This window comes from Nyctereutes procyonoides, unplaced genomic scaffold, assembly GCF_905146905.1.
Source record: "Nyctereutes procyonoides isolate TBG_1078 unplaced genomic scaffold, NYPRO_anot_genome, whole genome shotgun sequence".
Taxonomy (NCBI): Eukaryota; Metazoa; Chordata; class Mammalia; order Carnivora; family Canidae; genus Nyctereutes; species Nyctereutes procyonoides.
The window spans coordinates 35,762,073-35,789,400 of NW_026575133.1; the positions used below are offsets into that span (position 1 = coordinate 35,762,073).

At 65.1% G+C, this 27,328-nt stretch overlaps 1 protein-coding gene across 6 annotated transcripts in view; it reads left to right on the forward strand.

The window, feature by feature from the left end:
- HDAC4 (histone deacetylase 4) overlaps positions 1-27,328 on the forward strand; it is a 276,590-nt gene that overhangs the window by 241,085 nt on the left and 8,177 nt on the right. For all 6 annotated transcript variants that reach the window (XM_055300503.1, XM_055300499.1, XM_055300505.1 and 3 more), the window contains 8 exons: positions 1,963-2,009; positions 5,660-5,767; positions 7,760-7,815; positions 9,646-9,733; positions 11,491-11,610; positions 12,759-12,856; positions 21,058-21,176; positions 22,708-22,841. In XM_055300503.1, the coding sequence (XP_055156478.1) occupies positions 1,963-2,009; positions 5,660-5,767; positions 7,760-7,815; positions 9,646-9,733; positions 11,491-11,610; positions 12,759-12,856; positions 21,058-21,176; positions 22,708-22,841 (770 nt within the window). The remainder of the gene's footprint in view (positions 1-1,962; positions 2,010-5,659; positions 5,768-7,759; positions 7,816-9,645; positions 9,734-11,490; positions 11,611-12,758; positions 12,857-21,057; positions 21,177-22,707; positions 22,842-27,328) is intronic.

Here is a 27,328-nt window from a genome sequence, read left to right on the forward strand (position 1 = left end):
GCCATCTCGATCTCGGATGGCTGGATAATGAGCCGAGTCAGAACACGTCGGGGAGTTGTGTTTTCGGCATAGACAGGATTGACTCTTGTTTCAAAAACAGAAATCCGGTGTCTAGAGGCCCCGGGCACACACGTGTGAACAGTCACACGCACAGGCCCGTGAGTTACCTGGGAGAAAGCCCTTCCACGGCCCAGCACCACGTTCCTGCTTGGAAGCGGCCGTGGTGGGAGAAGCCGTCGCGAGGCCGCTCCAGCCCCAGGGGCCGCCCAGGGCCACGGGCATCTTGAAGGCTGGGCCGCCACTGCCCCCGCCGGGATCCGCTCCATGGCCTGGGCCGTTAGGCGGGGGGACACGCGGCAAAGCAGGCCCGCAACGGGCTTGCGTCTCCGCCTCTCCTGCCCCGGCCGGCTCCCCCCCTCACCTGGTGGCCCTGCAGAGGGTCACGGTTCAGGCCGAGCAAGCCCTCGGGAGCCACCCTCCCGGGCATCCCGCCTCCTCCTGGCAGGCCCGGCCCCCACCCACTCACAGGTCTGCCTGTTGCCGGCCGTGGGCTAGCAGTGAGCACGGGGAGGGCAGACCGGCCCCCACCTCACGGGGCCCGTCGGGAAGGCGACAAGGCAGCAGGGCCGCGGATCCAGGCAGTGGCCCTGAGCGAGACATGGCACTGGGGGTCTTGGTGGGGGCACAGGGAGAAGCAGGTCTGGGGCGGGACCTGCATCCAGGCCTTACAGGGGCAGCGGGGGAGGGCTGACCCTGGTGGGCGCCGTGGCCCGAGGTGAGCGTGAGCATCCCGGGAGCAACAGGAGGGTGCGGGCGGCCAGAGCCTGGGGCCTGAAAGGCCCTGGGTGGCTGGGTGCCCGGTGTGGTCCACACTGGGAGTCAGGGTGAGGTGGGCACAGGCCGGGTCCCTGACCTGACCCCTGTTCTCGTCCGTGGTGCCAGTCATGTGATCCCTGAGCATCGCGCAGGAGCTGCTGTTCTGAGTCGGGCGGGAGGTGTCGGGAGTGGGCCTACCCTCCGTGGGCACAGCTCGGCCAGGCCTGGAGGGTGGAGTCTGAAGCTGGAACCTGCTGAGAAGGGCAGGGGGGCCGGGGGCCTGGGTGTAAGGGGGGACGGGCAGCAGACAGAGGCTGTCCTGGGGTCAGCTCCTGGAGGGACGGCACCCGTGGAGCCGGGTCAGCTCCTGCAGGGATGGCACCACGTGGATCCGAGGCCTTACACCTGGAGGGGTGCCTCTCCCTTGGAACACATGAGTCTTATGCTGGTGGCCAGCCAGCCCTGGGTCACACTGAGGAAGAGGACAGTCGCTGCTTTGTCACGGGGTCCTGAGCCCGTGGGGGAGGGCGCTCGCCCGTGTCGGGCCGGGGAAGGCCTTCGAAGGCCAGCTCCCACAGGGTTTCTTAGCTGCGGGCCGTCCACCTGGACCGGGGCCATCTATAAATGGGGAGGGGGCTGTCGCTGTTCACGTCCCCACGAGATCCCTCCGCGTCTAAAGGGCGCACCGCAGGTGTTGAATTCGGGGCCTATCGCCGTTTCCCACGGGGGAGGGCGGCCAGAGCCCCAGAACCTGGGAGCCTGAGGGCCGCAGGGAAGCTCACTGAGAAGCGGGTCGGGCTGTCAACAGCGAGATTAGCTCAGGACACAGCCCCTGTGGTTGTGGTCGTGTGTGATGCCCGTGAGCTCAGGCTGGAAGGAGCCCCCCTCCCGGGTGCCCCCCACACCCCAGAGCACTGGCTGCTCCTGCAGACGTCCGCATCACTCCACGGGAGCTGTCCCCACGCAGCCTGGGCCACACGGTGACCCGTTGTGGAACCACTTTGCTCCTTGGTGCATGGATATGGTGTGTGTCCCCCGAGTGCCGGGCACCGCTCGCACCCTGTGCCCAGGCCCCCGTCCTGGGCTCCGTGCAGGCGGGGCGCCCGTGACCTTGCCCCCTGACCTCCGCTGTCCTTCTCCCCGCAGGCTCGCTAACGTCGGTGTTTGTCAGGCTGCCCTGCGGTGGTGTCGGGGTAAGTACTGCTTTAATGTGTAAATAATGTCCTGTTTGTTCTCGGTCCCGGTGGCCGCAGACATCGCTGCCCTGTTTTCCGCCGAGGGGATAATTGCTGCCAGGTGTTTTCCATAAACGGGGCCCGACGGGCGGGGCTGCCCGCGCAGCACGTGTGGTTCAGAGGCCCAGGGGCCAGGCTGGGGCCGCCTCCTCCAGGAGGGCTGTCGGGCGCCCGCCTCGGGGAACCCTCTGGTGTGCGGGTCGCTGGCCCCTCCTCACCTGCGGGGAAGAGCCCGCTCCACTCGGGCTGTGCCTCCGTCACGCGGTAGAGCAAGTGCCCTCTGCCGGCCCGAACCCCCAGGTGAGGCCGAGGACGGGGAGCGCGGTGTTCACCGGCCACGTGCAGCGTGCAAAGCCGCCAGCCCGGGGTGGGGGGGGGGGGGTTCGCTGCTCTTCCAGGAGCAACAGCGCCCGGTAGACACGAGGAGAGGCGGCCCACCCGGCCCCTGGGGGGATGCTGAGCCGGGAAGGACCCCGCGGTCTGGCCGGCCACCGTCAGGTGTCCGCAGCCCGAGCTCCCCGGCTCCTGTCGCCTGGGATGGGGGCGGGGTGCGGCGAGAGCAGGCCCCGGGCCCCGAAGGCAAGTCCCTGCGTCGTCCCGGGGACCTGCGGCCTCGGGGTTCCAGGCCCCGGCGCTAGCGAGGCCGGACAGACACGTGGACCACAAAGCCGCCCGGCCCGGAGCTGCGCGGCGGCAGAGTGTGTGCCTAATTACAGATCGCAGGGTGAAGCTCGAGGTCTGGATTCTGTTATGGAAATGAAACAAAATTGTTTTCTTCCTGAGTCTTTACAAAACTCGCTGCTTTGAAAATTATCCCATCAGAAAGAGAATAAACGGCATTTACTCATACCACCACCAAGCCCCCTAGAGTTATTTTATTTTGTATTGTAAGTAGGCTGCAATCTCTTAATTCGGGGCAAATTTTTGGCCAGACTTGAAAAGGCTTGGATTGGGCTGCCCTGCAGCCAGCGTGCTGTGCGAGGCAGGATTTAAGATTTGCAAATGAAAGCTGCAGTCGGGCCCGGGGCCTGGAGCCAGGCAGCCCCCCCCCCCCGCCCCACCCGAGTGTGCGTCCAGATCCGAGCCCCCGCAGGCTGGCCAGCACCCACCTTCACGTCCAGGCACGCAGGCCTCCAGAGCGGGGAGCCGTGCAAAATCCCACCAGGTCGAAGTGGGGGCGAGAGGGAGCGTGAGCCGTGGCGGGTTCCGGGGTGGTTCTCTCTGGATGCTGTGCCAGGATCACCTCTCTCCCGGGAGGGCGGAGGCGCACGTTGCTCCTGTGGGCTCCATGTCACCCGTGCAGGGGCCACCCCTCGGGGGTCAGGAATGCAAAGGAGACCTCAGGAGCCAGAGTGTGGGTGGGAGCGTGGGCGCTGTGGCGATGACGCAGGCAGGAGGCTGCTGCGCCTCTCCTGAAAGTCCGACTTAACATTCAGGGTGTGTGATGGTGTGTTAAGGTCACGCGCCAGCTCCTGTCTCCTTAACTGTGCTCAGGAGAGGCTTGGAGCCCCCGTAACCTTTGTTCAAAGCGACTTGTGCTTTGCTCACCTCCTGATGATCCCATTTCCCCTCGAGGGGACCTGGTGTGGGCTGGATCCCCCTCCACCCCTCGCTGGCCCTCAGTGCCCTTGGTGCCCTAGGGCTGTGCCCCCAGCTGCATGGCTCCCCGGGGCCGTGATGTGCCCACAACTGGCCACCCCTTCCCCAGCACAAGCCTTGAATCCCTGCAGGAAGCGTCCTCCACGTCTTCCTCGGCTCGTTCCTGTAAGAAAGCAGAGCAGGCCTTCTGCTGTCTGCTGTGGCTGCCACTCCTGCCTCAGTGAATGTCCTACCACCTGCCCCTCGGCAGGGCCCGGGGATCCTGGAACCATCCCAGGCTGGTCTGGTCCCCGTGGGGCGCTGGAGGACTCAGGCCCCGAAGCAGCGGGAGGTTGCGTTGGGCTCTCTGAGCACAGTGGCAGCCGCACACCCTGTCCCTCAGTCTGGGCAGGACATCACGGGGCCTCTTGTGCCCACACAGAGACCTGGCGAAGCGTCCGGAGCGCCGTCCATCCTCCCTCCCGGCCCTGGTTCAGGCACAAGACCCAAATCCGCACCTCCTAGGGAGAACTAATCCGAGCGGTCCTCAGGGGAGCGGCCTCTGGCGCACCTGCCCCGGACATCCTCACCCTCGCGGAAGGCGCAGGAGCTGCCGGGCTCCGTCCGCCACTCTCGCTCGGGGACTGTCCCCTTCGATTTTCGGGAGTGGGCTCTGCGGCGAAGGAGCCGGCCCAGGACCGTGCCGTTTGAACGGCCGCTTCCGCGAAGAGCAGCACAGTATTATTTACAACAGCAGCCGGCCTTTGAACGTTGAATATTAATGCCGCGGAGAGTCGGCAAAGCGCACAGCGCTCTCTGGACATTTGGAAGCTATTTAAAGAACACAGAGGTTTGGTCATTGGAAAGAACAGCCCTCACAGAGCAACACTCCTCCGGAAACGGCTTGAACCCCTCGTAAATGTATTTTCAATCATCTTGCTTTGAAGATGAAGCTTCAAGAGTTCACTGCAGGAAATCCATCCGCCCCACGTAATGATCGGCGTCTCCGTCAGGTGGGCAGGGGCCTGGGTGGGCACCTCCGCGTGCCGCTGCCCGGCCTCCGTCCCTGGACTCCCAAAGCATTCAGCGCTCGGAGGAGGTTGATACGGGAAGCAGCGGCTCTCACGTACGCTTGGCCGACGCTGCGCTACAGGTGACCGGGCTGCAGATGCCCAGCGCCTCAGAACCTTCGCTAGGCTGCGTGCACCCCCACCGAGGGCAGGGCGGGCGCGTGAGCGTGATGGTGCCCAGATGCCCTGGCCTGGCACCGGGGGCTGCGTGCTCCATCTGGTCCCTCCGATGCCGTTCCAGCTGACCTGCAGAGCTGGCTGCCGAAATTTCTTGGTCTTCTCTAATGCCCACATTGGCCAGAGCTATAGGAAAAAAAAAAAAAAAAAAAAAGATCTAAGGTGCCTACGTAACCAGATAAACCAGCACACAAGCAGAAGTTACCCGAACGTGTTCGTGCCACACACATTTTCCTGTTTGAGGTGGAACAGAGACCCGGGCAGAGCGGTGCGTGGCCCCGAGGGAGGGCTCCCCGCTCCCACGCTGCACAAAGGCAAGTCGTCCTGTGGAGAGACCTCTGATTCCCACCCTTAGGCCTCATCCTGCGGCCGTTACTGTCGCTCCCCTGGGCTCGCGGTGAAACCTAACCAGCAAGGAGCCTGGTGACGGTGACACGGTCGCCCTGAGCCTGAGCACATCCGAGCAGCGGAGGAAAGCAGTGGCACCTCGGGAGGGGCTGACGTCGCACACGCCTCCTCCCTGCTGCATCTACGGTTCTTTCCCTATTTAGAAATCGTTGGCGTATCTTAAAAACAAACAAACAAACAAAAACGCCCGAATGTGAGTTGTGTGTGTCGTATCATTAGTAAAAGAGGCGAGGGGCTCCGGGCTGGGATTTCGGAGGCAGAGCCCACAGGCCTCGCAGACCCCCCGACCCCCGCACGGCCCCCGCAGGTGTGGGGCGCAGGGGTGACGCCCCCGAGACATCGCCTCAGCCTCACGCAGGGCCCCTGTCTCCACAGGTGGACAGCGACACCATATGGAACGAGGTGCACTCGTCGGGGGCGGCGCGCCTGGCCGTGGGCTGCGTGGTGGAGCTGGTCTTCAAGGTGGCCACCGGGGAGCTGAAGGTCGGTGGGGACCCTGCAGAAACGGGGCTCTCCTGGGGGCGCGGGTGGGGCTCAGCGCCCTGGGGCCCCTCTGCACCAGGGGACGGTGCCTGGGGAGAGTCCCTGCTGATCCACGGCAGCGTCGCCGGCGCTGGTAACACACGCGGTGGTGCAGGGGCCCCCAGGGTTGGTTGTCCCCACGGTTGGACGGCCCAGGAGCTCTCGTGTGCGAGGGTGTCCTCCCCACGGGCCACGCTGGAGATGAAGACCAGACCCAGGTTCTTAAAAACACACTCGTTAACGTGGACGTAATAGCGGCGTCCAGGTCTTAGTAGACGAGCCGCCGACCCCGACCCGCTGCTGCCTCCGTCTCTGGCGACCCTTTGGTAGAAGCGCGTAGAGGGACCCGGCCTGACACCGGATCTAGAACTGGGCAAAGGGCGTGCGTGTGCGCAGCTTTCTCGGGTAATTGTGGGGATTCTGCTCTGAGGCTCCACCGCAGTCCCACGCGTGCGGCTTCTCGAAGGTTAGTGGCCGCGTGGACCCCGAATCCGCGGCAGGGAGCCCTTCCTTCTCTCACGGAAGCCCGCTGGCGTGGCAGGCTGAGCGGGGCCTCTCCACAACTGGCTTCTGCAACACAGGGTGCTCCTCGTTTGGGAACTCGGGCTCCTTGAATCGTGTAGATCTTCCAGCATCTCCACCGAGTCTGGAACGCGCTATCTAGGGCATCGCTGATTTTTGAGACCGTTAATACCGGCGCGCACCTCACCAGGAAGGCCCTCCGAGTGCGGGGGGAGCTCAGGGTGCGCGTCCGCCGAACTTCTCGTCCTCACCCGAAGGCTCAAGTCTTGCCCCTGACCACACCGCCCGTGGGCTGGCCCCACGTGCACTTGCCCGTCCCTCCCCTTTGCTCACACGAGCTGTTAGGAGGCGCGCGTTCAGGGCCAGGGATCTAGGGAGAGCCATAAATGTTACTGCATCGTCACACGTTCTTGGGAGCCTGTCCGCTGCACATGTGTGGCGGGGACGCCCACCGAGCGCCCTTTTCCTGGCACTGCCGACCTCTCCCCGGCACGGGCAGGCACCGCACCGCCCTGCACCGTGGTACGGCTGTCAGCACAGCGAGAAACGCGAAGCGAGTGTTAGGATTAGGAGAACAGGCCCCCTGGGCACGGGGACCCCAGGGGTCGCAGCCTGCCCTCCCGGGCCCGCTGTGCGGGGACAGGCTGGTCCTGCGGCATCGAGAGTGCCAGGGGTAGGGGCCCCCATCAGTGTGCCCATCACCCTGTCCGTCCGGAGCTGTCCCTGCAGCAGGCTGAGCTCCGCCGCCCCAGCCCCGTCATCACTGCCGGCCCACCAGCCCTGGGGCGCTGTTCCCAGCCGTGACCCCACAGCTTCCCGCAGGCCAGACGCGAGCTGCCCATTTAAGTCCTTTTTTGTTTCTGAGGCTACAGAGCGGTTTACAGACGGCTCGTCCAAGCCTAAGTGACTCAGGGGCGGGGCTGCTGCTTCCAAGTAGTGGGTGGCTCATTTCTGCGATGCCCACCCCCCCCACCCCTGGGAGCTGAGATGCTTCCATTAAGGCCGGACCCAGGCTGGAGCCCCTGGGGTGAGCCTCTTGCACCTCTCTGCACCCAGGGTACCCGTCAGGTGGCTTCCTGGGGACACTGGTGTTGAGCAGAGGGGGCCCAGGGAGCCCGTCCTCTCCTGCCAGGTCCCTGAGCTAAGCAGCTCCAGCAAAGATAAACCATCAGGGACAAATTCGCGTCTTACCCAGTAACCGTGAGCGCCAGAGGACCTCTTCAAAGCAGGGCCCCAGGCGTCGCTGAGGTGCCGACAGCCAGCCCTAGGGCCCGTCCCGTGTCCGTGACCCAGATGTGCGGGTCTGTGCCCTCGCGGGCAGCCGGAGCCCGCCGGCGGTGCGGGCGGTGCTCACGTTCTCACTGACGTGAACCCTCTTCCTCTCTTCCTCCCTGTTTCTCCGCCCCCTCCCCTGTCCGGCGTCGTGCGCAGAACGGCTTTGCCGTGGTCCGCCCTCCAGGACATCACGCGGAGGAGAGCACGCCCATGTGAGTAGACACGCGGCCGCGACGGGCGGGCTGTGGCGCTCTCTGATCCCTGTTCTGGAAGGGCTGGGCTGCACCCGAGCGCAGACACGGCCCCAGGTAGCTGGTGCAGCCCCGAGCCACGCGGGTGACCTTGCAGACGGGCTGCGGCCAGGTGATGGATCGAACCGTGGGCCGAGGGAAAGGAACCCGCAGACGTCAGTCCAGAGGTTCTCGTCCCTCGCTCTGCTGTAAGCAGTTGGGTGGGGACTTACATTGCACCAGACGGAGTTCACGGAGCACTTCACTGTTCTAGAACATTCTGACCAAATGCCTCAGGTCACCTCACATGTGGCCCTTCAGCTGACCTGCTTATGGTTTGGTACGGATGAGGCCGACATCTCAAGGTTGTGACCCCAGGGACCAGCCGTCTGGACCCCGTTTGGGGCTTTGGGTACCCCTGACCATGCACACATCCGAGGAGCTGGCCGAGCTAGCAAGTGTGGCTCGCAGATTGCCAGGGAATGACTGTGGGCCTGGGTGCCTGGGGGTGGGTTGCACGTGCCTTCTCTGTTTTTTTTTTTTTTAATTTTATGTATTTATTTATGAGAGACACAGAGAGAGAGGCAGAGACAGAGGCAGGAGGACTCAATCCCAGGACCTCGGGGTCATGCCCTGGGCCAAAGGCAGGCGCTCAACCTCTGAGCCACCCCGGTGCCTCTAGACGTGCCTTCTCGTGGGACCTGGGAAACCAGTCAGGCAGCAGGACGGGCACCGTGGGAGAGCAGGTGTCCTGAGCTCTGGGGACAGGAAGGGCCGTTGCTGCTGCTGGTAGAGGTAGGAGAGGTGACATCTGGGCTGTCCCAAGGACCGTGCGGACGGAGCACGGCTGGGAAGCCAGGAAGTGCAGGGAGGTGACAGCGGAGCCTGTGCAGGAGCAGCTAGGACCAGGCCGGGGAACCACAGGCTGAGCCTGCGCTCCCGAGGGAGCCTGGGCTGTGGCTCACAGGCGAGCAGGAGCCCTCTGTCCCCTAAAGCCCGGCGTGAGGGCGTCAGACCGCGGCTTGAGACAGGAACGTCGTGCCCGGGGAGGGGGCAGTGGCTGCAAGCTCCCGACAGCAGCCTCCGTTAGACGGTGGCCCCGTTCCCCAGAAACCGCCGGGCTCGGGGACGCCACGACCCACAACCCTCCATGCTGTCAGGAGCAGGATCCCGCGTGGTTCCTTCCCCTGAAGGCACTTTTCCACTTGGAACCTAAGCCGTTGGCCGTCCTGGGGCGTGAACCCAAACGGGCCACGATGGAGCACAGAGGCTGTTGGGGGCGTTTGGATGCGTGTGCGCTCGCCGCTCCGGGTGCCGGCTCCCCAGCCCGTGCCTCCCGCCGTCGGGGGGCTTGCAGGTTGCTCGCCCGCATTCCCGACACAAAGCCGCCCAGATTTCCCTGTTTTTGTGGTAATTCAGGCAAAGGGGACGTCAGTTAGAGGACTTTTGGTTACACGTGAATCACGTTGTTAGCGGGCTTCTGCGCCTCTTGAAGGAGACTCTGGGGGGCGAGTGTGCATGACTGTCACACGTCTGAGCGTGGACAGATGAGCAGTAGCAGGTCACACAGGTGACCTCGTGCGCAGGGAGCACGGCCCCGGGAGGCAGGGCAGTGTGCGGCTGCCGGGCGCTCCGGGAACGGATGTCTCGCCTCGGGGCACGGCGGCGGCCGTGGGGGGCCTGTCTGTGGGTCGGTGGCGTCGGTCGGTCGAGGCAGCCGTGCATTCTCCGCCCCGAACCCCACGGGGCTGCAGGCGCTTCCGTGTGAGGACCGGTGGGAACCGTGTTTTCCCCTCTCTCCTCTCACTGCAGGGGCTTCTGCTACTTTAATTCTGTGGCCATCGCAGCCAAGCTTCTCCAGCAGCGGCTGGACGTGAGCAAGACCCTCATAGTGGACTGGGTAAGTGGGGCCGTCCCCGGGGGGGCTGGGGGCCCACGCGCGCCCCGAGCGGGCCGCGTCCCGTGTGCAGAGCAGGGCGGGCACAACGCCTCCACTGACGTTGGATTCGGGCACCCGACCTTTCTGGAAACTACCTCAAACCAGAAGATAAAAGCTCACACCTGTCACGAGCTGCCGTCAGCCGGGTCCCTGAAACGTCCAGAAGTGTGGTTCAGGGCAGCAGTCGGAGGAGGGTCCTCAGACCTCGTCAGAGGCGGGTTGGGGGGCAGCCTCGACCTCCCGCGTCCACCGGCGGGCATGGGCGGCTCCCCCACAGCCCACGTGGCGCCGCCTGTCTCAGGCCCCCCCTGGCAAAACGCCTTCCCGCTTGGGCCTGCGACACCCCGTGCCGGCGGAGCCTCCCTCCCACACTCCCACGCGGTGTCGCTTCTCACGGCCCCAGGAGGGTGACCTCAGGTTCAGAAATGCTACGTGTGGGGTCTGAACTCCAAAACCAGTCACGCAGCTTCTTCCTCCCTTTTCCACTTGGTGCTGATGATTTATTTAATAACTGCTCCCCGGGGAAGGAGGAGCAGATGCCCCGGGAGGGTTACCGTGTGTACCGCGGGGCCCTTCTCCATTTGGGAAAGGAACCCGCAGACACAGCCCAGCCACCCAGTAGGCTCCCCGTGCTGCACGCCGGTCCCGGGGCCTGACGGCTGAGGCCTGGGGGCACCAGGGAAAACCGCCCAGGGTCGGCCCGCAGCGCGCCCGTGCCTCTGTCCCCAGGAGCCGGGCTTCAGCTCCTCCCGAGGGAGCACCTAGCCGTGCTGTCGAGGCGTCCCGCGTGGCTCAGTTCATGGCCACGTGACTCACAGCTCCTGAGTCCACCCCCCGGGGGCAGCCAGAGCACCCAGAGAGAGTCGGCGGTCACAGGGCCACTTACCCCGGGCTCCCCGCGCCCCTCTAAACGGCACAGGCGCATGCGGGGCTGCCTCGGTCACGGAGAGCACGCGTCCCGAGAGTCGCGGGGTGTGTCTCCCCAGCCGTGGAGGCTTCCTGGTTGGTGGGATCGGGTGTCTGTCCTTGCACCTCCTTGTTTATAGCTGGCCTGCCACGTCGTCTCCAATGAGCGTAGATGACTTTTACAAATGACCCAGGTACCGAGCAGTTCCCAGGGTGTGAAGATCACTACCTTGCACGCAGCCCCCGTGCGCCCGCTGTGTGAGGCGGGCTGCCTGTCCCGGGGGCCCGCTCCTGCCCCGGCCCGGGCCGTGCGTGGCCTCGCGCCTCGTGGAAGCCCCGCTGCCCCACTGTGGGGCCTTTAACGTGTGGGCACGGTCATTAGGATGAGCAGTTTGTCGTTGGAGCCTGGGGCCTGGAACCCCGTGCCGTGTGCGCACCTGTCGCCCCAGCCCGAGCGACGGTCTCCCGCCACACCGCAGGGTCGGGCGCAGAGCTGGCACCTCCCGTGTGCTCGACAACGGGCAGCTGTGGCCGGCTCGCTTCTCACAGACGTGGCAGGGGCAAGAAGGTGGTCAGATGGTTTTGTCTGGAACGGTCGTGGCCTCGGGGTAGGGCTCAAACGCCAGCCCCTTCCTCTGCCGGGAGCGGCCGTGGCCGTGGGGCCGATGGCGAGGAAGCCGCCTGGGACGCACCCGGGCCTCTTCTCTCTGCCCCCTCGGCCCTGCCCTCCCCTGGCCCTGCTGGGGGCGCGTGGCTAGGCAGGGAGCCCCGAGGGCCTGCCGGTGCTGACCCGGCTGTCCCTGCTCTCCCAGGACGTGCACCACGGAAATGGGACCCAGCAGGCCTTCTACAACGACCCGAACGTCCTGTACATCTCCCTTCACCGCTACGACGACGGCAACTTCTTCCCGGGCAGCGGGGCACCGGACGAGGTGAGCGGGCCGTCGCAGGGGCCGAGCGGGGTGCTCTGGGGTAGAGCGCGGCGGTGCATGGGTGCTCCCCTTCACCCCGGATGATTCCAGGCCGTCGTCAGGCCGTATCCTGTCAAGTGTGTACACACGGGCTTTCTTTTCTCTGAAGTTCAAACAAAAAACCGGACTTGATTTCTGGTTCTAATCCAGGCAGCCTGTGAGGACGCCTGGGGTGCCCCCTCCTGCAGGCCTGCTTTGCACGATCGGAACACCTCCAGGCCACTCCTGTGGTCGGTCCCTTGGGCGCTTGTGCTGTCCTGTCACCTGTCATGACACATGGGACAGGGATTGGCGGCTCAGAGCCTCCTTCGTGACACCCGGTGCCCCAGCAGAGCCGGCCCTCACTCGGAACAAAGGGGCCCCAACACCCAGGGGAAAAGGTCCATCAGCCTCTGGGTCTTGTTTCTTGGAAGAGGGTGGGGAAGGACAGTCACAGACCTTTCTGGCTGCCCGCTCTTGGTGTCTGCAGTGCAGAGCTGCCCGTCTGCACACACCGCTGGGCTGCTCCTGCGGCCACCCCACGAGTAGCCGTGAGCCCCCGCGTTCTGTGACAGCGCTCCGCTGTGAATGTCGGCAAGTGAGGGGCGATGGGGGCACGTGCTGGAGACCATAGCACTCGGGCTCTGCTGTGGGACCTAACTGGACTCCCACTTTGTGCCACCGGGGTCAGGTGCTCCCATCGGTCTCCGGGTGAGGGCCCGGGAGCCACCGGGGTCAGGTGCTCCCATCGGTCTCCGGGTGAGGGCCCGGGACCCACCGGGGTCAGGTGCTCCCATCGGTCTCCGGGTGAGGGCCCGGGACCCACCGGGGTCAGGTGCTCCCATCGGTCTCCGGGTGAGGGCCCGGGACCCACCGGGGTCAGGTGCTCCCATCGGTCTCCGGGTGAGGGCCCGGGACCCACCGGGGTCAGGTGCTCCCATCGGTCTCCGGGTGAGGGCCCGGGATCCACCGGGGTCAGGTGCTCCCATCGGTCTCCGGGTGAGGGCCCGGGATCCACCGGGGTCAGGTGCTCCCATCGGTCTCCGGGTGAGGGCCCGGGAGCCACCGGGGTCAGGTGCTCCCATCGGTCTCCGGGTGAGGGCCTCTGATAGGAGTGTCTCTCTTCACAGGTGGGCACAGGGCCAGGTGTGGGCTTCAACGTCAACATGGCTTTCACTGGTGGCCTTGACCCCCCCATGGGAGACGCGGAGTACCTGGCGGCCTTCAGGTGAGAGTCCCGGCTTCCTGTGCCCCAGGGGCATGTATACAGCTGTCGGCAGCTCCACTCCCACATCCCCAGCTCTTGCTAGTTTAGTGATGTTCTTGCCTGGCTCCTCCTTCCCGCACACACCCAGGCGCATCTGGGGTGGCCCCTCCGGCCTCCCTCACGGCACCTCGTAGAGACGCGCGTTTGCGTAGCTGAGATTTGAAGACCCGGGGCCCTGGGCTCCTGTGCTCCCCCCCCCCGCCCCACATTGGTTCTTCGGGCTGGGGGGGTGGGGGTCTCCGGCACTGTCCCCTCACCTCATGCTGGCAGCTGGCGTCTTGGGCTTCACGAGAACCAGGAACGCCCTGGGGGCTTGATGGTAAGAGCGGCTGAGGCCCTGGAGAGCAGCTCCGGGCTGGGCTCAGAAACGTGGTGTCGACGGAGAGCGGCCGCTCGGTCCTGAAACATCGGCTCGCCTCCCGTTTTCCTCCCCACAAACCCTCTCTGAGAGGCCGAGCGACAGCGACCACCTTCCTCCCTGATGGCCGCGGTCCTGAGGCCACTGCCCCGCGTCCACCCGCTTGCGCAGCTCCGTTGCGTGATTTTCCGTAAGCGCGCTGTTTGCCTTTGTCATCAAATGGTGATTTTGACCTTGATCTGGGCCAGACTGAAGTAATTCCCACGACCCAACGTGGACGGCGCGCAGCGCGGGCTTCCTGCCTCGTTTTAAGTGGCGGCCTCCGCCGTCTCCCGCCGTCTCGCCAGAACGCGGGCCCCGGGGAGAAGGGTGTTCGGCGGCAGAGCCTGACGGACTCTTTCTTGGCCGTTGTCAGAAAACCGCGTCCGAACAGTAGGGATCGGAGCCCGTGAGGTTTCCAGTGAACTTTCCTCTCCGCCTCTTCCTTGACCTCTGTGCTTTTATCCCTGCTTGATCTAAACACAAAGCACACGTGTGCAGGTGTGTGTATGTGTGATGCATGTGTCTCCGTGGACATATGTGAGTGTGTGCGTGTGGCTGCGTGCGTGGAGGCGTGGAACCCTGTGCCGTGTGCACGTGCTGCGTGCGTGGGGGCGTGCAGCTGTGTCTGTGTGTGCGCGTCTCCCGTGGGTGCGACTCCTTAGGCGGACTCGTCCGTAAGCCTTCTGCTGTAGACGCCGCCGCCCACGCCGTGGGCACCCTGCACGGGCCACGGGACCCCTCGGGACCCCTCACAGCGTCTCCTTGCCCGTCTCCACACTCAGAGCGGCCGTTGGGTCTGGCGGCACGTGCGGCTCTGTGGACGGGAGTTCCCTCCCCCAGCTGCTCGGTGGTTCGTAGAAATTACGGCCCAGATTTGATTACGTCGGGGCAGGGCCAGCCTCTCGGGCAGTGGGCTGGTCTGTACGAGTCGGAGCCCAACACCTCCATATGGGATTTCTCTGCGCGCCTTTCCCCCAAATCGGATCCCATCTGATCTCGTGGGTTTAATTTCGATGTGTCTTCCTGCTCCTGATCAGATGTGAGGTAACCCCAACAACTGCCCGCCTAATTTAAGGGAGAGGGACGCCCCCAGGCAGATACAACATGTGCAGGTTTGCTGGTGTACACGGTCGACTCTCAGCTTCTCGAAATCCGAACCGTGCAGCACCAGCAGCGGGATCCTCCATGCGGTCCGTGGAGCACCCCGCGGCCAGCACCACGTTGCCCTCCCACCGCCTGAGAACCGGCCGCCCTAGGGGGCTGCGTGGAAAATAAAATGTCTGGGCGGCTGCCGTGAGAGGAGGAAGCCCTGCCGGGCGGAGGAACTGGGCGCGCCGTGGCCAGTTCTGGCTGGGCAGAGGGTGGCCCGTGCTGGACTGGTGGGCGGGGGACGCTGCAGCCAGGCTTCCACGGGACCGTGTCCCCCAGGTGTGCTGGTTCTGGGATGGAGATGCCCAGCACGCGGGGGTCAGACTCCACCCTGGGGACTGCCCCTTGGTCCCGTGGGACCCCACACTGGTCCCCAGTCCCTTGCCCCTGGTCCCCAGCCCAGTCCCCAACCCCCACCCCTCCCTGGCCCCCCAGCACCCCTGCCCTCCCCGCCCACCCTAGTCCCCCGACCCTTGGCCCCCTCCCTGGTCCCCAGTCCCCTGCCCCTGGTCCCCAGCCCAGTCCCCAACCCCCGCCCCTGGTCCCCAGCCCAGTCCCCCGCCCCTCCCTGCCCCCCAGCCCCCCTGCCCTCCCCGCCCACCCTAGTCCCCCGACCCTTGGCCCCCTCCCTGGTCCCCAGTCCCCTGCCCCTGGTCCCCAGCCCAGTCCCCAACCCCCGCCCCTGGTCCCCAGCCCAGTCCCCCGCCCCTCCCTGGCCCCCCAGCCCCCCTGCCCTCCCCGCCCACCCTAGTCCCCCGGCCCCTGGTCCCGCCCCGGGCCAGCCTTTAAGATGAACCCTTCCTCTGAGTTGCTGTTGACGTTCTGTTTTCATCCTCTGCCAAGTGTATACACGATGATACCTTATCAAATGAACTTTGCAGAGCTTAAATAGCTCCTTTGAAAGGGAAAATTGTTTCAGGGTTGGGTTGCTTTTTATTTTTTTATTTTTTTATTGATTTTAATGTAAAATAGTGCTTTGAAGTTTACAATGTATGGCTCCCTGGGCATCGATCGCTGGGGGAAGAAGGGTCAGGATCCGCTTTCCCCTTCCTTCTGCGCTTCTCCCCCCTTGCCGGGGGGGCCCCGGGACAGTGTGCGCCTCGGGGGCAGCACCTTGTTCCCCAGGCCCGTTGCCTGCCACGTTGCATTTCAGGAGATCAAGCCTGAGATGAAGAAGAGATAAGAAAGGTGGCCCTAATGAAATCCAGAAGGAGCGGCACTTTCTCCCCGGGCTCGGACTGCGGAGACACGGCGACCCTAATTCAAACCAGCGCGCCGCCAGACGGGCTTTGAAGTCTGCTGAGCGGAGGCGAGGCCCTGGGCGGACGGACACCGCGATGCGCTGCTGCCTGCGCCGGCCTGCCGTCTGGGGCCCGCGGGTCGCCGTGCAGGCAGGAAATGAGCCCGGGATTACGTGTGCGTCGAAACCGTAACCTCGGTTTGAATGCGATTTGGTGAAGTTTATCAGAGATGTCAGAGAAACTGGGTATTTTGAAGTGGTAACTTTAATCTTTTAATGAATTGAGATTTGCCTTTAAATTGAGCGGCTGGGCAGATCATCTCACGTCCCCGAGCCTTTCGAGCGTGACGTGAAGATCGAAGGTCTTTGAACTTCTGTTCCTTCCGTAAGGACTTCTGCGGGGGTCTTTCTTTGCTTTTTTTTTTTTTTTTTAACAAAAATTCTTAGGTTTTCATTGTCGTGGTGAAACGCCCAGAAGGCCTCCTGTCGCAGCCGCGTGGCTTGTGCAGCTCGGCGGCGCCCTCCGTGCCCACAGCGCCGTGTCGGGCGAGAGCCTCTGCCTCTGTCGGGGACTCGCTGTCGCGAAGACACTTGATGCAAACCCCAGGGCATTTCTTACCGACGGCAGTGCCGTCTCTCGAGGGGCAGCCCCCTTCCCCTAGGCGGACGTCTTGGCGGGGGCGTCCCACAGTGGGGCCGCCGCGGAGTGCGGAAGCTCGGGTTTGCCAGCCCTCCCGCAGGACGGCAGCAGTGAGTGACGCGGTGCTCGGGCACCTGCCCGCGGAGGGGCAGCAGCTTCCTGGCTGAGTCCTGGAGGGACGCGGACCCGCAGACGCCAACCTGCCGGCGTGCAGGGCCGCCTCTGGGGACCAGGACCGTGGCCTGTCGTGGAGGAGCCTGTCAGGGGCTGTCCCCAGGTGACCTACGTGGCAGATCTGGATGTTCGACGGCTGTCTGGTGGGAGCCTTGAGGGGACACAGGTCGGGAGGGGCCGTCTCGTAAACACTTGTTGCTCAGGTTGAGCGCCCAGGGCAAGTTGAGTCCTGCCAAGAGTGGGGCAGGGACCCAGGTGAGAGCATGGGGACACCGAGGCAGAGACCAAGCACAAGAGGGGAGCAGCTGGGAGAGGCCTGGGCCGCGGCGCCGGGCCGAGTGCAGACCTGCTCCTCTAGCCAGCCGGGGTCTGAGGGCCGCCCTGGGGAGGCTGCGCTGCCCCTGCCGTGTGCTCCTGGTGCTGCAGAGGGGCGGGGGGCACTGCGAGATGGGTGGGCTGGCGGCCAAGAGTGCCAGGCCCTAGACAGGCCTGAGGATGGTGACGGGACAGAGGTGGGGGCACCTGGGGGCAGGGCAGCTGCGGTGAGCCCAAGCCCGGTGGGGCCCACGGTGACAGTGGGGAGGGGGCACCACGTGGATGGGGCCCTGGGTGCAGGGGTGCGCCCATCCAGCAGCACCAGGTGCCCACCTCCTGCGAGGGACAGCCAGACAGGAGCAGCAGGGAGGGGCGGGGGTCGCCAGAAGGCGCCCTGGCCCCTGCCGCCGAGGAGGGGTGTCCTCACCTCACCAGGGCAAGGTCTGGGTGAGCAGAGCACGGAGAGCCAGGAAGCATGTGAGGCTGGGGGCTGCGGGTGTGCAGGGCGGGGGCATCGAGGAGACGGGACGGACGGTCGAGGGCCTGGCCTGTGGGGCGGACGGAGCAGGACGGGGCGGCGGATGGCACAGGCGGGGCACCGGAGCACAGTGTTGCTTCCCAGCTCTCGCTGTGTTCCGACGCCGACTCAGCAGCGACGGGATGCTTGGTGGGCCAGGACCGGCCTCTCCCAACCGACGGAGCCCTCAGGCCGGGCCCACCCCGTGCAGGGGTGCAGCGGGTGCAGATGGCAGGGCGGGTGCACCAGCCCCTCCTGCCCTCGAGTGAGGGTGTGCACAGCGGACAGGAGGGGTTGGCGCTCACCGGAGCCGAGGTGGTTGAAACCAAGTCCCCAGCCTCCGGGGGCACCAGGCTGTCCGTCTGGAAGCGGCGACCGTCCATCCGGCAGCTCCGCCTCCCGAGCCCTCTGGCTGCAGACGTGTCACCGCAAGCCTGACCGACAGTACGCGACCGCGACAGGGCAGACGGCCCGGGCGCCTCGTGAAAGGAGATGTTGAAGGCAGGCGGCGTGGACCGTGCTTCTGGGGCACTCGGACGCCCTGGCTGCCCCCAAGCTCCCGAGCGTCCCCTGGCGTGAGTGGGCACAGACCGCACCACGGCCTGAGGCCTGCGAGGAGCACGGGTTTGGGGCCTTCCATGTGGGAGATGAGCCCGCCCTGCCTGCAAGCGGACAGTGGGTGGTCGCAGCCTCGGGAAGCCCCTGCCCACCCCTCGGCCCTCACGCTGCCCTGCAGCAGGTCAGGGCAGCCCCACAGAAACTCACCCTAAGGTGACGGTCGGAGAGAGGGTCTGCAGTAAACGTTTCCATCTGTCATCAGACAACAGGTCGTTGGTTAAAATTTCATTCTAGAACTAAAACGCGAGGCCAGATGCCCGTTTTCTTCACGGCGTCTGTGAAGGGGGGGGGTCCCGCCTGGGGTGAAGATGTGGGCGGCCGTGCACCCCCTCCTCGTAGGTGAGGAAGCAGAGTCCGTCGAGGGGAGGCGATGTCTCAGCGGCGTTGCAGACCCCCTCGGCCCCGGAGGCCCCCGGACCAGGATAGAGCGAGCGTGCGTGCCCCTAGCCGGCGGCCCAGGCTCGTGCGCGGCTGATGGGCCGGGTCCCGCTCGCACACGCACACCGACAGGGTTCACGATTTGTTTTGATCGGCTTCGCAGCGATGCCACGCGGCAAGTGCAGACGCCAGCGACTCTCTAGGGACGATGATGATCCCAACAGCGCTGTCGTTTGTTTTTCATTTTGTCGGGGGGGCGGGGGTGAGAACGAAGCAGCTCAGCAGTGCTTCAAGGCAGAGAACTGGGCCCACCGTACGCACTTGGTTCAAAACGGCCCCAAAGCGCTTTGCGAATGAGCCGCTGTCGACGCGGAGTGTCTGTGGTTTTCCCTGAAGACAGGCTCGGCTGTAACATCTGTACCGAACACGTGGCTCAAACTTCTTCTGCCTAAAGACAAAGTTTATGCAACAGGAACTTCATTAGAATAATTTAAAAACCGTCTCTCTGGAACCGCTACACCCCACGGGCCGTCGGGGGCCACCCAGGGAAACCCGCGGGGAGGCAGCCGGCGTCTCTGGCCACGAGGTGAAGGCGGGGGATGTGGCCCAGGCTGAAGGCACTGCCCCGTCCTGCCCGCCCGCACCCAGGACTTGTCACCTCCGGCCGCCGCAACGGGACAGGTATCCCGGGCCCCGGCACCTGCTCTGAAGCGCACAGTCTGCTGAGAAGCCTCTGGTTTGCACTTTGCGTTTTCAGAATCGGGAGAGCTTCTGTTGCAGCCTCCTCGTGGCCACGGGGGTGGGCAGGTGCCCCGCGCTGAGGATCGTAAGCGGAGTCGTCCCGACCGGGGTCAGAGTGTACCTGACATCCCGCCTCCTGCTTTAGTGGAACACACCTCGCACAGTGTTCAGGGGCGAGTGTGGCCGCTCTCGCACAATGGGCCCCGGGACCCAAAGGCGACGCTGGCGGGGAAGTCTGCTGGCGCCTGGTCGGGGGTCCCAGGTGGGGTCCCTGCAGCCCCTGACGGACGGTCCCCAGGGCACAGACCTGCCTCCTCTGAGGCCGCCTGCACGGCCTGTGGCAGAGGCAGCGCGGGGGCAGCCGCGCGCAGTGGGCGCCGCCTGGGAGGGAAGCCGCGAGCAGTTCAGAGGAGCCGAGCCCCGGCCCGTGCCCGGGCGTGAGCTTGTGGCCTGTCTGCGGCGGAGGTCGCGGTGCCCGGCGCGGTCAGAGGAAAGCGGAGGCCGCTCCCGCGTCACGGACGTTCTCCGAGGGCTCGCTCCCCGGGTCCTTGGGCATCGGGCCGTGGGTGCCCCATGCCACCTGCAGGGACGGGCGGCGAGGTCCTAACCCTGTGTGTCGTCCTCTGGAGTCTCCGTCACTGGCCCCTCTGAAACCAGAGGGATTTCTCAAGAGGATCACCGTCCAGACTCGTTCCTGAGCGGAACGTTCTGTTGGTCCCAGGTGGTGCTTCACGGAGTTGGCCCGGCGGACTTCAAGGGCAAATGTCATGACGAGTTTTACTTTGTAACACTCACGCCAGCCTGCGGCCCTGTGGCCCCAGGGGCCCCACCGACCTAGGTGGGAAGGGACCAGCGGCGGGGCCGGGTGCGTGGGGCCGCTCGCCGAGGGGGCCTCTGGGCCGCCGTGCGCCCGACGTGACCGTCATTGATGAGCCGCAGGGCCTGCGCGCCGGTGGAGGCCCGGGAGCGGGAGGCCGCCCTCTGGAGCCGTAGAAACTCGGTCCAGCCTGCGGCAGCCGGGGAGACCCAGACTCCCCACGGCCGTGAGCCGGTGCTGCGTCCCGCCGAGGTGCAGGGGTGTGGGTGATGGGGGCCGGCACCTGCGGTGAGCCCGCCGCGCCCAGGGGGACCAGGGAGACGGGAAGTCTGCGGGGAGGGACTCAGAATCCAATAAAGCAAGTTTAACTGACACATGGCGTCGTCCAGCCTCTCACTGCGCGCCCGGTTCTGGCTCAGAGCGTGTTCACGGGACGCTGGTACAGTGAGACCGCGTGCTCGCGGGCGGCTGCTTCCTCCTAAGCGTTTCTTCTCCTTTTCAAGTGAGCGGTTTTCCTTGTTTCCCTAATATCCCTAAACCACTGAACTTCTCCGTGGCATCTGTACTTTTAACCTGTCTGTGCTCTTAAATTTGATCGTCAGCTGTCCCTTGAAGGATCCCAGGTCCCCAGATGAACCCGGCAAGGGCGTGCAGGTGGCTCATCCGGGCGTCTGTGGCCCCGGGGGTGGATGGGGTGGGAGGAGGGCACCGGGGGCCCCCTGCGGGCCAGGGCTGCCCGGGGCTCGGGGTCCTTGCTGCTGGGCCGGGAGGTGGCTGTGCCTTTCTTGAAACGTGACGCAAGTGTAGGGCTGAGCAGAGCCGCCCCCCTACAGGGGCGAGACAGGCCGGGCAGGGCGCAGGGGTGAGGGGTGGGGAGCATCTTCCGCAGCCCGGGCAGCTGGTGCGTGGGGGTTACAGGCCACCTCCAACATATCACGGAGGCTCGAGACCCGCTGTGCCGTGGCCGCACTGGGCCTCGATGTTGGGGTCCTTGGTCTGGACATTTGAGGTATCAGCAAATGGAGCCGTGAGCACGCGGGGCGGGTCTCCTGAGTGTGGGCCCCCAGGTGCCGCTGGCCTCGAGGGCAGACGGGGCAGGCTCTGTCAGCGGCCGTCGGCCTCTTCCGTGGCCGTGACCTCCGCTGACCCGGTGTCCCCTTCCTCCCTCTGCAGGACCGTGGTCATGCCCATCGCGAACGAGTTTGCCCCAGACGTGGTGCTCGTGTCATCAGGCTTTGACGCTGTGGAGGGCCACCCCACACCCCTCGGCGGCTACAACCTCTCCGCCAAATGTAAGTCGGGTCTGCAGATGGCGCGGGAACACGGTCTGGATTCTGCTGTTGTTAGGATCAGGCGCCCTCTGTGTGCCGAGCCTCCCCTTCAACAGGAGGAAACCCTCCTCCTCGCGTCTTAGCAAAAACACGACGGGTGCCGGCTGCCCCAGAGCGCACAGGGCGCACAGCAGGACCGCACGGCGTGGGCCAGGACACGCAGGGACGCTCTTGGGGTGGCCGTGCTCCCGCACTGACCTCAGAGCCCTCCTGACCTGGGTGCGGGGTCCAGAGGGAGCCCTGTGCCCAGCAGCCCCCGCGTGCGGCCAGACTGTGCTGTGGGTGCTCCGAGCCCCCTCGTTTACCGGCTCAGCTCGGCCAGAGTTCAGGCCCAGCTCCCCCATAAAGCAGATGCCGCAACACGGCAAAGCCGGAGAATCAGGGGTTTCCCAGCGCAGGTAACAGTTGCATTTGCAGGACATCGAGGTCTGCCAGGTGTGGGGTAGCATCATGTCTGCAAACCAGTGTCCGCAGCGTAATCAAAGGTCACGCTGTTGCAGAGATGTGCGACCCATCGTGAGTCTGAGGGGAGTTGTGATCGCTGATCACCCTAACGTAGTGATAATAACGAGCAAGTTTGAAATATTGTGAGAATTAGCAAAATGTGACGGAGGCAGAGTGCGCAGATGCTGAGGGAGAAGGCGGCACCCGACTTGCTGGACTCTGCGCTGCCGCCCGCCTTCCCGCTGTGAACGGCGCGGTCCGGGCGTCGCGGCGGCCTTGGGGGCCCCGTCACAGTTTCCATCGGAGACGCAGCCACGTCACTGCTGCCTTCAGGAGGTTTGGGCCTCACGGGGCCTGCAGCCGCCAGGACGCGCCGCCAGCCCTGGGCCCCGGGTGCTGCTGCGGCTGCGACGGGGCCGCTGATCGGGGCGGCTCTAGTCCACGTCGGTCGGTCCCAGCGAGGATGGTCATCACCGTTAGCCGCCAGGTGCTTTCTGCGGGTGGGGGGGACGTGGCGCAGGGGGCGCGCTGCAGTTGTTGGTGAAAGCCAGACACGCCGGTCACGGGGCGTGAGAGTCCAGGAGGGGCCCACACAGCGGTGCGTGTGCCCACGAACGGACACGCACACACGTGTGCCCGGCACACCGCTGACCAGACCCCCGGGCCTCTGGTCCCCAGGCCGTGAGGGCGCAGCTGCAGGGCCGCACCCTCGCTCCCCCCGCTCCCCCCTCCGTGGTCCCAGCGTGCAGCCGTGGGGCTCCTCCCGGGGTCCCTTCCTTCCCCCAAACGAGATGATTTGCGGCATTATACAATCAAAGCATCAAAACCGTAATTCCTACTCTCAAACAGATCAAAAAGAATCCCAAACTGAGGTTCTTCAATGAATTTATTACAATCAGACCTGGCTTCTATTATGTGTTTCGGAGCGCCGGCCCCCTGGGTCTCTGTAATGTGATGTAACGCGTTTCTGGGCGCTTTGATCGGCGGCCAGGCCTCCGCCCCGCGCCCGCCCGCGGCCCCCGCCTGCATCTCCCGTTTCCTCTTGCAGGTTTCGGGTACCTGACGAAGCAGCTGATGGGCTTGGCTGGCGGCCGGATCGTTCTGGCCCTGGAGGGGGGCCACGACCTCACGGCCATCTGCGACGCCTCGGAAGCATGTGTTTCTGCTTTGCTGGGCAATGAGGTAGGAGGAGCCGGGTCCCAGGGCTGCTTGGTGCGCGGGCCCAGGGTCCAGACCCCAGGCCCCAGGCCCCAAGCCCCAAGCCCGTGGGCTGCTGCATCTGTGCTCATCACCCGTAGTAGGACCGCTACCCGCTTGGGAGGCCATCCGATGAGGGACAAGGCCGGGAGCCCTTTTCTCTGTAGGGTGGTTCAGGGGCCTGTTCTGCAGGTGCTCCCCTGCCCATGGGTTAGGTGGAGAATATTCTAATCCAGCTTCTTTCTCTGCAGGCGGGCGGTTCTAAGGTAAGTTCTGGGGGCCGCGTCACTGCAGGTCTCACAGGCTGGGGCACGGAGCCCCGGTTCCCTGCTCCGAACCCACAGCTGATGCCCAGGCTTGGAGCCCCCGCGCCCTGTCCCCAGTGAGGCTGCGGGACCAAGTCAGGGAGCTGCTGGCTTGCACGGCTGAGCTCAGGCGGTCCGGCCGGGAGAGGGAGTGGAGGGCTCAAGGGAGACGGTCCTGGGGGTGTCCCATTCCGGAATGACACCAGCCCAGGGCCCCTGCCTCCCGGCTGTGCTCCCAGTGGGCAGAGCTGCCCGGCCGTGGGTGGACGGACGGACGGGTGTCGGGAGGGGAGGTGCCGCCCGACGTGTGCTCCGCAGCTCACCGAGCGGCTAAAGTTCGTGACACAAAACTTACCGTAGCTTCCACTTTGATTTTCGGAAACCTGCTCTTCCTACAATTTCAAATCCATCCACAGGCCCCTGGACATGGGGTCACACACCCACCTCCCGATCCCCCGAAGGAGCGTGAGGCGGGTCCCGGCCCCTCACAGCACAGCTTGCCCGTGTTGCTGTGGCATTCCGTGCGGGTCCTTGGGGCAAGCCAGCTGCTGCCCGGGGTGGGGTGCGGTCAGAGCGCCCTGGGTCCTGGCTCGCCCTGCAGCAGCAGGTGCCTGCAGCCCACGTGGGGGACACCCGGAGGCAGCCCACGAGCTCTGCTCCATGCTGTCCCAGGTTTATAGGTCCACAGTGTGCGAGGACACTCTCCCTAGGGCAGGTTCCCTGGGTGTCCAGTGGGGTGCAGCTGTCCCTGTGCTGGCCACCCTCCTGCCAGTCCCCACCAAGATTCAGGGCAGCCCAAGTGACGAGGCCCCGACGGAGGGTGGAGGACACACACCCCAGGAGGACTGACCACACCAGGACCCCATATGGCGGGGGCAGTGCTAGGAGCCCGAGTGACCCCTGACCCCATATGGCAGGGACCGCTTGTGGGGTGTCCTGGTGTCCAGTCCACAAGAAGGTTGGGAGAGCAGAGTGGCCCGGAGGATGGGTGCTGGGGAGGCCACGGGGGAGGGCACCCCTCCCACTCGCTGCACTAACCCCTGTCGGGAGACGCCAAGACCAGAAGGCCCAGAAGCCCCGGGAAAGGGAGAGGTGGTGAGGGTACCAGCCGGTTCCCATGAGCAGGGCGGCCCCTGCTGACGCCCCTCACCCACCATAGACGCGTCCGTGGGGCTGCGTCCCTGCACTGTCTCAGCCGGGAAGCTTGAGCCGCAGCTCGGGTTCCTCCAAGAGACACGTCCCCGAGAGCAGGTGCAGGCTCACCCCAAGGCTGCCCTCCTAGACCCCCCTCGGGGGCAAGCAGCCCACGGCAGAGCCCACAAGGCATTTGAGGGGGGCTCGGTTTGGGAGATGCAAAGGGGGTTCAAGCAGGCCCTCGGAGGCACAGATTAAATGTGCATCCAACAGGACAGGGTGGGATGATGCCGCGTAGACAGGTCTCCAGGGACGGGATGGAGGGCTCTGTCCTCGAGCCATTTGCAGTCGGTGGTGTTCCCTTTTGTCTTGGGTCAAAGCAGCAGCAGGATGGGGTGCATGGCCCGTGCCCCTCTGGGCGCAGGGTGGACAGAGCTGACAACACGGCATTTGGGGGCAGACGGGAGGTCCGAACCCAAGTCCTGGCATCAGCCGTGCTTTAAGCTAAGTCACAAGCAGACCCGAGGGCCCACGCGTGTCTCCCTCCCGGCCAGGTGGTCGGCAGCGCGCCAGACTCTCCTAGAATCGAACACCAGCGAGCGTCTTAAAGCGTCCACGCCTCACGCACCCTTCCTGCACATCAGGCAGCCTTTTCCTCCTTTTTTTTTTGTTGGAGCTTAAAGGCAGTTGAGTAACGTGTTCCACGCGGCCTGGAGCTTTCCGAGCAGTCCAGCTACTTATTTTAAAATGACAATAAAGACCTTAGCTCTCGGCTCAGGCCTGCTCCTGCTTCCTGGGTGTTTGCTCTCCTAACAGGAAGATGTTCTTGGGCTCAGCACATCAAAGAGCAGGAAGCACTAGTTTTATCAAGGTCTCTTAACACCTTCCTAATGCAGGAGAGTTGGGCCGGCCCCTCCTCGGCCCTGCAGGCTTTGAGGGCTGCACCAGTCTGCACACACTCGCTGCGGCCAGGCCAGGAAGGAGGAGGTGGACCCCCCCCCCACCCCCCCTGCACCCCTGCACCAACTCAGCCTGACGGCCACTCGTCTGAGCCCGTCGGGTCTGCCCGACTGCACACGCGCCCCCACCCGCGCTCGCGCTCCCAGCCAGGCTCGGCTCAGGCCAGCGGTGACCGTTTGGGTGACATGAGCCATGACTGACTCCCCGAAACCTCCGCAGGGGGTGGTGGGCCTGGGCCGTGTCCCCCTGGGCGCCACCGTGAGCGGCCGCGGACGCCGCAGGTCGTTTGTGCCTCGGTGGCTTCCTCGCCGTCCTGCTGACCTTGCCCATTGCAGCCGTTTCAGAAACTCCACGTCCAGCTGCGGCGTCCTTTCTCTTTTCCAAACTTGGCTTCTGCTCCTTCCCCGTGTATTTTCTTTACGTCTTTCTCCGGATCCGCTCTCCTCTCTTGCTCACGGAGCGCCTCCTCGTTCTGGGGGCATCTGAGGCTGCGCGGGGCCCGCCCGTGTGCGGCGTTCTCATTGCTCTTTGTCTCCGAGCATCCCTGGTTTCCGCGGTCACCCCGCTGCCCCACGATCGGTCACTCGTTCAGTTTCCAACCTCAAGGCCGCGGCCCTCCTCTGGTCCCAGCTTCTGACAGGCGGCGCTGAGCTAAGAACAGCGGGTGCAGTGGCATCGTGTCCTGCCCCCCCCCCCCCCGCCGCGGCCAGACCACTGTTCGCCCAGGCCCGTCCGCGGTGCCGCTCACGCTTGGGATCTCCGCCGACTTCTGTGTGTGCCTGGGAAAGATGTGCCAGCCTGTCCTGCCGTGGCGCGACTGTCCACCCCGTGCTCTGGCCGCGTCACCGCCCGCACATCAAGCAACTTTACCGAACGTGCAGACTTCAAGTCGTCCTATCCTTCCGATGAACTGAAACCTTTATCCCCCGTGGCGGCCTCCTGTACCAGCAGCTCCGGCTGCCCGCTGACGGGCGTCGTGCGGGGGTGCCCACAGCGTGCTGCCCTCCAGCCTCCCCGCTCCGAGACGCTTCCTGCGTGAACGGCACGAGGCTGGACGTCGTGCTGTTTCGCCGCCAGGCCACGGTCTGCCCTTTAGGTGGAGACTCTGGGCCTCACAGTTGCTCTGGTTGCTCCTTGTTCTCTGCTGCTTTGCTTTTCTCAGACGCTTTCCACGTCCGAGTCTCTGCCGCGTGGGCCCCCTTCCGCCCACGTGGAGGGCCCCTGCGCCATCCCTTCCTGCCGAGTGGGAAGACACGTGGCTCGTTGCTGCTTCCCGGCGGCGATCCTTGCAGGTGTTCACATGCACCCGTGACGTGGCCAGTGCCCCGTGGCCACCCAGACCCGGGGTGGGGGTGCAGACCAAACCCTGCACGCTCGTTGGACGTGGGACACGGAGAAGCCACCCGCTTGCCCCCACTGACCGGTGCTGGCCCGAGTCCTGTGTGTCCATTCGCTCCGGCCCTCCTGGGGGTGTGCAGCCCCTGACCAGCCCCTCCGCCCTCTTTCCTTGTTTCTCCGTTTAAATGCACCGATTCGACACCATTCCTGTTGTTTCACGTGGTCCCCGTTCGTGCGGCCTCTCCTGCTTCTCGCTTCCCGCCGCTCAGACCACCGCCCGGGATCATTGTGCCTTCAGCACACCCCACACGTTTCCCGGGACGGGACGCGGGTGTCCGCTTCCCCACGTCACGATTTTATCCTCGTTCTTTTTTTTTTTCTTTTAAAGAAGACTCCACCCCCAGCCCAGAGCCCAGCGTGGGGGTGAACTCTCGACTCTGAGATCTTGACCTGAGCTGAGATCAAGGGTCAGACGAGCCCCCGGCCGCCCCGCCTTCGGTGTTGACTGACCGGCTCACCGTCCTGGGCTGACAGCCCTTGCCTCTGGGGCTTTGACGGCCACGCCCGTCCTGTCCTGTCCTTGGCCGTCCCCCCGTCCCCTGCTCTGCGGCTGCGCCCTGACGGACCCGGGCGGGCGGACGCTTCTTGTGACTCTTCCTGCCCGGGTCCCGTCCCCTCTCCCCCTGCCCCGGGACACCGAGCAGACGGACCCAACCCGCTCGCTCCCCTCGTCCC